The 12,311-nt window shown below is 42.7% G+C and overlaps 1 protein-coding gene across 10 annotated transcripts in view; it reads right to left on the reverse strand.

Moving 5' to 3' along the window:
* robo1 (roundabout, axon guidance receptor, homolog 1 (Drosophila)) overlaps positions 1–12,311 on the reverse strand; it is a 157,363-nt gene that overhangs the window by 40,373 nt on the left and 104,679 nt on the right. For all 10 annotated transcript variants that reach the window (XM_029516747.1, XM_029516749.1, XM_029516739.1 and 7 more), the window contains one exon: positions 620–777. In XM_029516747.1, the coding sequence (XP_029372607.1) occupies positions 620–777 (158 nt within the window). The remainder of the gene's footprint in view (positions 1–619; positions 778–12,311) is intronic.

Here is a 12,311-nt window from a genome sequence, read left to right on the forward strand (position 1 = left end):
AGCAAACATCCAATCAGTAAAATCAAACTACTCAAAAGTCTCTTCCTGCCTCAGGAAAAATTAGGCTGCGTCTTGTTTGGCTGAAACAGCAGGATTTTGGATTATTCACAACAGATCTTTAGTAAGCGTGCCTGTAGAACTGCTTGAAGTAGTACTGGTGGTATGTTGCTTTAATTAAAGTGGGATAATTGAGGTTTGGGTGTAAATCAGATGTCAAGAGTTTGTGTGGTGGTGTTTTTTTTTTTTTTTTTCTTCAGCACTGCTGCTGCTGAGTATTACCTTCTTCTCTTTGATTCCAGTCAATGCATTTCTTCTTCCTGATCTACATCACTGCTCGTTGATTTCATCAGCAAGCCATCTCTAATCAATGCATGGCTGCTGACTAATGGGGCAGTAACCGATACTTTTCCTCTGCCATTGCAGGGTGTATCCACCAAGATGGGCTGCTTTGGTTCTGCTAATTGCTGTGTGTGAATCATGAGTCTGGTAAATCAATGAATATCTCTAGAGCCATCTCATTCATTTTAGCATATTGTCCTTACATATGAAATTGTCTATATTTATCAGTGAAATATGCTACGTGTTCACAATAAAAACTTTAAATACTTGAAATACTTACAGTGATCCTCTCATCTCGGTCGTCGATGTTTACTCCGTCTTTTTTCCACGATATGGTAGGTTCAGGGTGACCACGTGGTGGTTGACACTCCAGAACAGCTGGCTCTCCTGCAGCCACGATTACGTCTGCAGGGTTTTGTCTGAAGTCATCACGCAGAACTGTAAGAAAACAGAACGGGGAAAAATTTAAATTATTTTCACAAATTGTCATTAAGTCCACCTTTAGAAAAATACTGCAAGTGAACAGAAGCTAATGGCTGCATTGAAAGAAAAAACAAAACAACATTTAAAGCTGTGGCTAGACTCATAAAGCCAAAGGCAACCAGTAAAACAGCCGTCAAGGTGTTTGACACAGATAATTAGTTCTGCACAGAAGAGAAAATGTCAAAACATCACTATTGATTTACCGCAGCCAGCCCATAACGAGAACTGCAACAGGCCATCAAAGTTTACAGCACAATGTACAGACTAAATAAAAAACATGAATAATTAGTGTAGAACACTGCTTTCACAAGACTCGCATGGATGCTATTTTTAATAGCCTGCTTTCTCCCACATAATGTTAGTGTCAATAAGCTTTACAACAGGGATGATGAACACACATTTGGTTCAGTCAACAAAGGGGACTGTCATTGGTTTTCAAGGTGATAATGGGCACCTAGATAGACACCAGTGTGAGCACTTGAGTACATGCTGATCATCGCCTCTCAGTCATCCCTTCTTCGTCTCTTCCGGGCACTTACTTACATCCTCCACGCTCACATACCCATGCTGCCATGACACAGATGAAAATATACAATGCATTTAATCCACTATTGCTGCCTTGGTAAGGACTTTGGCAGGATATGATTATTATTTGCATCGATTTTTCACTGCATAAGTGGTGGTAGAAAAAAGATGATAGGGCCATGAATGTTCATTATTTGGACGTTAGGGGTCCACCGTTTCTCATTCCACAGCTCTCATTTGTTGGGATAAATGTGACACTGAATAAATTGGAAGATTTAAAAAGATTAACTGGGCAATTCAGATATCTATTTGACTGCAAAATTACACCACCTGTCTCAGCTAAAAATCATTAGTCTTTGCCTGTCTGCCTTATCAGAATATCACATAAATAGGATTACTTAACTGGTAGTTGCAGCAAAGCAGATCAATGGATATCCATTTTCTGAGCATATCTTTGGTGTTAGAGATAAACTCTAGGTTTATTGAGAGGAGAAAGAGTAATGAAAAAGCAACAAACTCCACTTGTGCAGACACTGTGCCAGTAATCATTTTCCCAGCCGCGCTGCATATACGTATAAAAACATATGAAAAAAGAGCTTGTAAATTTCAGGCTGTAACTCCGGCCACACACCAAGTATGTGAGGTCAGCGTTGTGTATGGACCCCTTTTTTTGTGTGCCTGTGTTTTGGGAATAAAATTTAGCTTTTGCCATCTATTGTCTCACGCTCCTCAGTTTGTTCTAAACTCACCTCAGTCACAGATCAAAGTCGGACTCACCCCGGGACCCCTCACCTACTGACAGCCAACAAATTCCTGACTAAACCCTTTAAGCTGTTTCTGTTAGATACTGCTCTCTGCTTCTTCTAACATGAAGCAGGAATCCAATCCAACAGTAGGAGCCTGGCTTTGGAGGCAGATGGGTGGTAATAGCTTCCCCATTCTAATCAAACCCACATCTTCCCGTGAACAGCTGCAACATTATCTAGCCTCAATTCTAAAGCAGAGGAAGACTATTTATCTGACACAATGCAAGAGGATCCATCACATATTTTGTGGTTTGAATGCTGCTGCCAATGCAGAGGAGCTACAGTTAAACACGGGAGAATAATGATTACGACTGTACAGTCATAATCAAACTCACACTCAGTAGAGCAGCTGTGTGGTGAGTGAGCTCATTTGGTGCATTTAAAAGCAGATAGTCATCCAGGAATGCAAACGTAAACAACAGCCATCCTATCCATTAGAGTGCCGGCTCCAACAGAAGAAACACTGTCTCTATTTGTGTGAGCAAGGTCAAACCATTCTGATGATTAAGGCTTAACATTCAAGGTGAGACAAACAGAGGTTCCATGGCTTATATAATATAAAATATAAAATATAAATAAATAAATAAATAAAAAAACATTCAAACATTTCTCTTTCCTGTTTTTCCAAAATCGGAAAGTGTAAACATCCTGAATCAACGGTAATGATTTAGCAATATCCTTTTGGTCACTTTAGAACTGTGAGAAGTGTGAGACTATTCATGCTTTTCCTGTTAGTGAACTCTTGGGTGAGTGAGCACAGTAAGTTGAACTGTGACATTAAGTGTCCACTCTGCGGGGGTCTCTCTCTCCCCTGCCAAACTGTAACTCTGCCAGGCAAAATGCAAATGTATTTGTCCCTCTGGAAAATATAAAGGAATGTGTGTGGAGGAAAGCATGGAAAAGGGGGATGCAGTATTGACTCGTTTGAGGCCAGAGGGCGAGCTGGCATCAGCCAGCGTTTACACCGACAGCGCAGTGACCTCCACCCCTCCTCAGCAGCACTCACTCCCCCACCTAGCTGCCCTCTCTGCTCCTCCAAACCAACACCTCTTTGTTATAAACACAGCTCAGTGCGGCGCAGCAGACAGTCCTGAACATCTGTGTGGTGGAAAACAAAATCCTTTGGGATGGAGGCAGAGTAAGCAAAAGGGAAGCCAGACAGTCTGTCAGACAGACAGATGGACCCAGATCTGGAAAGGGTACAAAGCCCCAACTCTTCCGCTAGAAGCCCTGTCAGATCCGGAGCTGTGCAAGAATGGGTTGCCTCTGGCCCCCCTGGTTTAAATAAGGTATCCAGCGTCTCTCCTCCCTGCATATATCCTGCACAAGGCCCCAACACTCTCACTGTTCCTGTTCCTGTTCTGGGACCCAGAATGGAATGAAAAAAATCAGATAGAGAGGCTCTCACATTGTGCACAGTCCTGGATTTTGTGTGTGTGTGTGTGTGTGTGTGTGTGTGTGTTTGTATGTTTGGGATAATGAGCCTACTCTACCATTCTGTCTCTCTAGTGAGCCTGCAGCTGTCCCCCAGCAGATAATATTTCCTTGGCTATTAACAGGGAGGCAAAACTCAATGTGCGTGTGTATTTGTGTGTGTACAGAGACATTTTCAGCTTGTGGCTTAATTTGTGGAAATGGGCCAAAGTCACAGGTCCCAGCATGAAGACGCCTCTTTGTCCATTACTGGATTTGCTCAAATACGCTGATGATGGGATGAAACAGAGTGAACATCCGGATCTGAACAAATATCAGTACACTTTGTCAAGGTAAATGGATCTGCTCTGCATCACACTTCCTCTTTTCACTTTGCTGAAAACAAAACAAATCATGTCTCATCTGACTGTCAGCTGACTGCATAAAACATCTATATTTATCAAAGCACAGTCTACTTTGCAGTGGCGAACATCTGTTGGGCCCTCCCAAGCCAAGTCTCACCACTCGCTGCTGTAGCTTGTAAGGAATCTTTCCCTCGGTCCACATCTCCAAACTGGAGCTGCGGTGAGGACAACACAATTAGCTGCCATTATTTTTTACACCCAACCCTTCTTTTAAAGGTCAGTTAAGATGGCTGCTCTTAGCTCTGAAAACTCTCGGGTTCATCACCCCCACAAACTATCTCCTGTCTACCCACACACACCCATGCACACACACACATGCAATCTTTGCCTCAGGAAATTGAAAACAGATGTTTAAATGTCAAATTAAAATGAGATTCCCGTGCTGCCCCTCCAACATTAATGAAAATGAAGACTTAATGCCACGCTCTAGTCTGGGTGGGAAGATGAGATGAGCTTTGTTCTGAGGAAATTAAACCAAGTACAACAAGCTTCCCTACAAATCTTTGGTAGGATACAAAAACAGACCCACTGGAGAGTTAAAGATTTATCAGAAGGCACACAGAGTTGATCCTGCAGGGATGCTGAGCACAGCTTGGATCTCTCCTTGGGCTCTAGATTTTTCCTTATAACAGTAAGGACATGAGGAGCACCCAATGAAAAACTGTTTGAATTATAACAGCGAAAGATTCAAGATCAACTTTATTGTTCCCACATGTGAGAAATTTTGTCTTTGACTTTATCCATGCCGCACCTTAAAAAAAAGAAAAGAAAAGAAAAGAAAAAGCACCAAATAACTAAAAGAGCACTTAACAATGGAAGGACAGTAGAAGCCAAAGAAAAGAGAGAATCTGTTTGTGTAATTGGAAATAGCCCCCCTCTCCCCCTTTACGTCAGTTTGCTCCATTTGCTTCACAAGCCATTATGTCAGACTCAGGGGGTCGAACATCATCAAAAATTACCTGAGGATATAAGGCTGGGATGAATGGAAGGTGCATTGAATACTAGGAAAATATCAAATGGCTAAGCAGCCCCAGATGTTCTTGGTTACTTGTGCCTGCTTCCAGCCATGGCTATATTCTCTCCTATTAATTTTATTTTTCTCAACAGTTTCTCAACAGAACAGTGTCATAGAGGGACAACAACAAAATATAACTGAACATAAAAGAATTAGATCAGAGCGTGAATGTTTCAGTTATATTACAAATGTAGAGAAACCTGACACCTATTCACAGTAGTTGAATCAAAAAAAATCTCCCCCATTCTCTTCAACAGTGACAGGCTTATATGTATTAAAATAGGGCTCATATTGGTTGAGCTCCCCTCCAGTGGATTTGTGCTTATCGTGCAACCCTTTACTGAGTGTTGTTTATGCCCAAAGCAAAAATTGGACTTATTCAAGGTGCGGCTATGTTGTGCACTAAGCCCTTCCATGCTGATGTTCTCCACTTTGCCTCCGGCTTTGTCCTGTGGGACAGACACCTCCCACTTTGTCTCTAAATTTCTCTCTCCCCTCTCAGTGTTTGACCCCCTTATGTTACCTCTTTCTCGACTCACAAAAACTGAGCAGCATACATCAAAGACAAGCTCATAGTGATGGTGTGTTAACCCATGCCACTGTATTGCAAAGGCTGTAGCAGGTGAATAATTTGCCAGTGGCATGGCTGCATTGTCTGAGTGTGTATGTGTTTGCTCCACACAAATCTGTAGCTTGCTGGTGGGTGTGAAGTTATAACAGGGCTTCTACTGTACTCTGGAGAATCGCTTCCATCCTTCCTCCCCCTCCTCTTATTTTCCCTTCTGACCTCACCAACAAGGAGACCAGAAGACACCCCCCTTTCTCAGTCTGGCTATCGTTCCCCAGCTCTGAGCTCATGCTCTTTTGCCCACCTTGCACCGCACAAACTGCACTGAGCATGCTCATAATGCTGTGTGGGATGCATTACAGATATACACTTCAAAATGTAGGTACACGTACGTAAATGTAGAGATAAAACTAAAATAACAGTCGACATCATGATAAAACCTTTACACAGTTTCCACACAAATAAATGTTTTGTTCTTTAAGGGTTTATTTTTTCCCATTTATTTTCAAATGCTGCATTGATACATTATTTTGAAAACAATAGCAGCTCTCTTGACAGTTGTGACATTTAAGGTGAGGTCACATCTGCGGAGGTGAATTGGGTAAAAATGCCTGACAGCCTAAGTGCATGGCTGACCGCAAGATTCCCTAATGGACTCACGTAAACATGTCAGCAGGAGCAGACAGACTATTACCCAACTGGCGTTTAGGGTTTGCACCTGCACACCTTGAATACCGTGAGGTCATCTTTCACATCGGATGCGATATCATTGCATTTAACATCAACAGGATGTCCTCATTAACTATTATAAACTTTCGAAGCCTAAATAATAAACTATGCGAGCCCCTTAGTAAATAAACAAAGCACAGACTAATGCACTATGCGCTTGTCAACATATTCTCTTGGCTTGTCTTATTTGCTGTGGTATTAACACTGGAATAGTGTGTGACGATCATTTGATGACATTGACGTTTGCACATCAGATGAGACCGCGCCATTAACTTTAGAGTTATACAGATGCAAATATAAACCATGCAAGGTAGGGAAATGAATCAGACTGGCCCTGCTGCTCTGTGTGTTGAGTGAAGCATGGGTAAAGGAAAGGGGTGGGTAATAGGATTTACACTGTGCTGTGCCAGGTGATTACAGTCCAGAGCTGGCTCTGGCAGCCAGGGCAGATGGCACAGCAGAGGGCATGTCTGCACTCATTGTGGCCCAGTAGGGATGCAGAGTGCCAGTTGCAGAGGGTTCAATCTCCGTTCTTCACCCCCTACAATATACACACTCCAACAAACACATGCAGACCTCATGGACATTAGTATCCAGCAGCAATTATGTCTGTACATAAAGAAATGCAAACATGTGCTCACACAGGGGCACACACAGGCACCACATAAGGGAAACCCCGCCACAAAGCCGCACAGACAGAGGAGCTATTGAGAGCCTGTGTTTGTTTAAAAGATCGTAAGTCTTCTCGTCAGGCTTGGAGAGGGAGATGGCGTTTGGCAAATACGGCCAAAGGCACAGAGGGCAGCGGGGAGGCAGGTTTATGTGAGTGACTGACTGAGTGACTGACTGACTTGGCACCTCATAGTTCAATAAACAGTGCCTGTTTGATTTGAGTGTGTGGAGAGCAGCAGTTTGACTTAAATAAAGAGTGTTTCGAGTGCTGGGGCTGAACAGGGAGGAATGTCATAAAGAAATACACTCTCCAGAATCTCCCTCTCTTTCTCGTTCTCTCTTGCTCTCTCCCTATTTCCAAAAATGCTCTACAAAGCAAAAAAGAAACTCTCATAAAATGCTGATAAGAAACACCCACCACCACAATGCAAACTCTGTCATAAACATCTGTATGGGATTATCACATTTGACTTTAATGACTGAAAAACTTCAATGACCCATTTGTGGATTTGTCAGCCCTCGACAGATCAGCCCTTACTCTCCGTCTGCATGTGAAAGCTTCTCAAGGAGAGCCCATTACCTGGACACACAGAACCCACTACTGTGGTTCCTCAATGAACACATGACGTGTAAAGTTTTCTCATTAGGAGTTGGCCAAGCTAAATAAAACCTTGAATTTTCACAGCATTAAGATGGTGCCAATGGAATTCCTTCTGTTCCATTTTCAGATGGTGTCTGAGGAGTTTCACATTGTATAAAATAATTGCGCACACAATAAAAAAATAAGAATTGTCTTCCTGATCTGTCCTCTGTAGACAAGCCTGATTGGACTGTGCTCCAGTTTTGGTACAAGTACAAGTAAATCCCGTCCACAGTGTTGTAAGTCCCAACTATAGCTGGAGCTATCCCATCTATTCCCAGAGGCAGGAGGATGAACCGAGAACCCAGTAACCAACCTCTCACCACTCACTCAGCGTGTAGCCTCGAGTCTGAAGTGCTCTGCGTGCACGCACACGCACACGCACACACACACACACACACACACACAAACAAAAGAGCCAATGTAACTCTATCGCTCATAAAAACATGTACACCTGTACAGTGTGCTCTCTTATTCTCAGATTTTCCTCTCACCTTTCACATACACAACACAGACAGAAGGCACAGGGATCTGTTCTTAGCCTATTGCCCCCTGTGAACTGTGTTAAGGGTATGAACTGCTGTCTACAAACGTTTAAATGAAGCCCAGAAGGTACTCACAAAACAATCAAAATGTGGCAAAAAGACATCCTAAAGACAGATTTTTTGCGTAAAAATCACTCCACAAGCCAAACTGATTTTTTTTTCAGTCTTATTATTTATTTATGTTATCTCATATTCAGCACACCTCAGCAGAGCCGTCTGCCTAGTAATTGTGTTTCTTTAAGGACCTTCCTGCAAAGGTTTCCAGTGGAGCTAAATTGCACTGAAGATATTTCCTACTGTTCTCCTGAAAAGTCCTGACACCATCTCTTCTAGATTAGCCACAGTAATGAGGACATTGATTCTGGAACAAGTTTGATGCTTAATTTTTAAATTGTCTCGACCACCGTCAACAAAATTCCCTTCCTTTTGTGCTGTAGTGGAGAAAAAAAGCTCTAAAACTGGCACCATAAAAGCAGCTATCAGCCTGGCCAAAAAAATGTATATGTATTTTCAAATTTGGGACTACTGACTCGGTGTGAACTTGCTTAGAAATTTCACACTCCTCTCTCACAGCTGTTCTCTCCTCACTGCCTGGGCTCAGGCTAACTAGACGGTGTTAGTCAGTCTGAGCTTTCACACCGTAATAGGATTTTGCACAACACAGACATGGTGAAAATATGCAATCACAGAATTGTCACCATTGAATGCTCATTACAGTAAATCCTTTTACCTCCAGAAAAACTGGCAGAAACACGACAAGAGCCGTGGAATATCTTTATACACTTGTGTCACAATCCTGCTATGTCTTTCCCACAGCTCAGTTCACATTGTCCCACTTATGTTTGCTGACAATATCTCACTGTGAGTTGCCCTCCCGTCTGTGTGGCCCCACCAGCTAACCCTCTCCCAGCATCTGCAAGGATGAGGGCCTTATTAAAACAATCTTTCCAATTAACATTCCTGGCCCCTGGAACCCCCCTGGACCTCCTTCGCAGCTCCTCCAGAGCCAACCCCTCCTTAGCTCCACCATGACAAAGAAGCTGTGTGGGTCTCAGATGAGCCACGGGATTCTGATATAGGACGTGGGTGAAAGGGGGATGTGAGGCAACTTGTTTTTCTTCCTGAGGAACCAAAATCTGTTTGGTTGTCTGTTTTTACATGTGCAAGTGAGGAGAGGAGAGAATAAGGGTGAGATAAAGAAGATTCAAGGACGGATAAACGAGTTAGCAGCAGTTGGGTGGTGCAATCTTCACTAACGTTCCTAATATGATGTGAAATGCGATGATTCAGCCTCATTTGTACAGGACAGATTGCTCATGATCTTGGGTGGGGAGGAATACTGTAAGAGGAGCTAGCTGGCTGGCTAACTCACATCATCAGACAAATTACATCCATAAACCCAGCACGCTTTCATGCCATTCAACCTGCTGCTTACTGCCATAGGAGCATTTCCGGACACAGACATCTGCTGTTGATCTTTGCACTTCTCAATTAACTAGAGATTTCAGGAACAGATAACAGGATGTTTCCTAATCTCTTTCTCATCTTCCCAAAACAAAGGTATGTTATGGAGAAACAACATAGTCTTACTGAGTGTTATTCTGTGGCAAAATTAAACTCTGATGTACAGCTTGAGATGAGACAGTTTGTTTCCTGTCAGAGATAATGTAAATCAAACTTCATACAGCTCCCACTCATTCCTTTGCTCAGCTAGACTTTCCGATGGGTAATGTGCAACAACTTGCATGAGCAGGCAGGTGTGCTTGCTTGTGTTTTACTTCTCCTTACTGATTATGCTGCCCGTCAGTTTGCGCTATGCCTTATTAATGCCCACTTAATGAGCTCCACTGGACATGCAGTACACGGATGTCTCTGCAGTGTGTGTCAAACATGCTAATTCAAAGCAGAAGTCCTCTTTCTTTCATCTTTAATTGGTGCCATGGAAATCTCAACCTAATGCACTTAGTTTCCAATGAAAGTCTAATTTGATAGTGGTTTAGGAAACAGTAGGAGTGAGCGATTGTTCTGGAGAACAGTGCGCTGTGGTCGGGACAGCACCATAAACTTGGATTACATCAGCGGCTGTTGGACAGATGACTAGAGAGGAGTAATATGATAGCGGCTGTGTGGAGGGAAACAGGCAGGCAGCGAGGAAAATGGGGAAGGAAAAAACACACAAGGGGATCCAATGTAATGTTACAGCAGATCCCGTAGCCTTTCGTCATGGCCACTTTCATTTCCACCATGCTGATCCCTCTCAAATCACTTTACCAGGCACCATGGGAGACAAGGGAGCGAGGGAAGGGAGGAAGGAAGAAGAGGGACAAAAAGGGGGAGAGTTTGTACAGGTTAAGTAAAAGTGTGGAGGTGGAGGGTTTTACCTGAGATTTGGGGCACAGGAATTTTAAAGAGGGCGAGACAAAGCTAATAAGGGTACTGGGATTCAAACATGTGCTCCAGCTCCAGAGGGGCACATCTTTCTCTGATCAGTTGCTGTCCCTATTTCAATGGGTTCCACATGGACCCTAAACTCTCCCAGATGGACCCCAACAAGATGAAAAGATGTACAATCCCCTATCTAAGAGGGGATCTGTTACAGTGGGAAGAGATACCAAAAGGAGCAGAGCGAGGGAATGCCGTCAGTGATGGTGTGCCAGAAAAGAATGAGCGCTGAAATTTCATCTGTAGCACTTGTTAACCACGTGAGCATGTATGCCTACGTGATCACTGCCAAACACTTTACTGCCATAGCTTTTCACTGCACTTGTCAAGTTGTCCAACATGCAATGTTGAGCATGGTCGATGCCAAGGAACAAGTTTTGTAAGTGTGCCAGAAATTACCCTGATCCCTGTGAAATTAATGCTGTGTAAGGTTTCAAGACTGATGTTAAACCCAGAATTTTCCATCTTTACATTTTCATTCAATGGGGCAAAGACAAAAGAAGTATCTCCATAGTTTTTCTCCTTTGTTTTATGGGATAGTTTGCTACTGTTAACATGGCTGAAACATCCTGGTTAGGTGATTTATGATCCTTCTCCCTTGGGTACAAAGCCAAGCCCAGCAGCAAAGAAAATTTAAGGCTACTGCACCAACTCCACTCACAGAAGACTCTAAAATATCCACTAGATTTATAGAAGGCGGGGGAGAATCTTTTCCTGCTCTGAAGTATTGCGTGTCTTTTGTGTGTGCTCCCTGAACTGAAGCTTGGCAGCCCAAAACTAGCTTGATGAATAGAAAGGAGCACAGAGGTGCATTTTGTCCAAGCGTACTTTATGTGGTGATGTTGGTCTTTCAACTGTATTTTTGCCTCAGCGTTGACTCAGCCTGGCTATTCAAAGTCTGTGATCTCCATCGTTTTTTTTTTTTATCCCTGGCAATGGACCTCATGAACCTCAATCTCTCAAAAACCACAGGGAGACACGTCCCCCGTTATGTTTTTTCAATACAACGATGAGGGATTCAGAAACATCTACCTCATACAATCACATCTGTTAAAATCTATATTTGAATTAGTGCCATAATGTCAGTACACCATGAGAAGTTGATGTAATTGCCATTTATATGATATGATATTAGTATTTACTCAGAACTGCTAATGAAATGAAATTTGACATTTAATAAATACAGATGCTGTGATTGACAAATTATCAAGAGATGGAGGACAACTTGGTGACAATATTAAATACTGGTCTCATATATTTCAATCCCATGCCCTGCAGGCTCTCTGGTTAAGAGAGCTGGTAATGGCCCTTCGAAACATCGGCATCTGAAGATTTAACTATGAAAACCTAATCACATTGATGAAACTTCTTCTGGGAAAATATATCACGTGGACAATATGATAAACTTATTAAAGATCAGCTGTTGGCTTGTTTCAATTTTCTTTTAATAAGGGCTACGTATCCTCCTTGTTCTGCTTGATATTTAATATCTCTGTTGCCCAATCAGAAATTTGTTTGTGTGTGTGTGTTTGTTTTGGGTCATTTATTTTCAGCATGGCCCCCTGGATTTGTCAAGTCCTGTCCCTCCTCTCTTTAGATGTCCAGGTATCTACAGGACCAACCACCAGAAGCAGCAACCTCTAATTCACCCCTTCTTTGGAGGCAAAAAAAAAAAAAAAAAAAATCCTACTCAGGCGGATGCCATTCCC

Source organism: Echeneis naucrates, chromosome 13 (assembly GCF_900963305.1).
Source record: "Echeneis naucrates chromosome 13, fEcheNa1.1, whole genome shotgun sequence".
In the NCBI taxonomy this organism is placed as follows: domain Eukaryota; kingdom Metazoa; phylum Chordata; class Actinopteri; order Carangiformes; family Echeneidae; genus Echeneis; species Echeneis naucrates.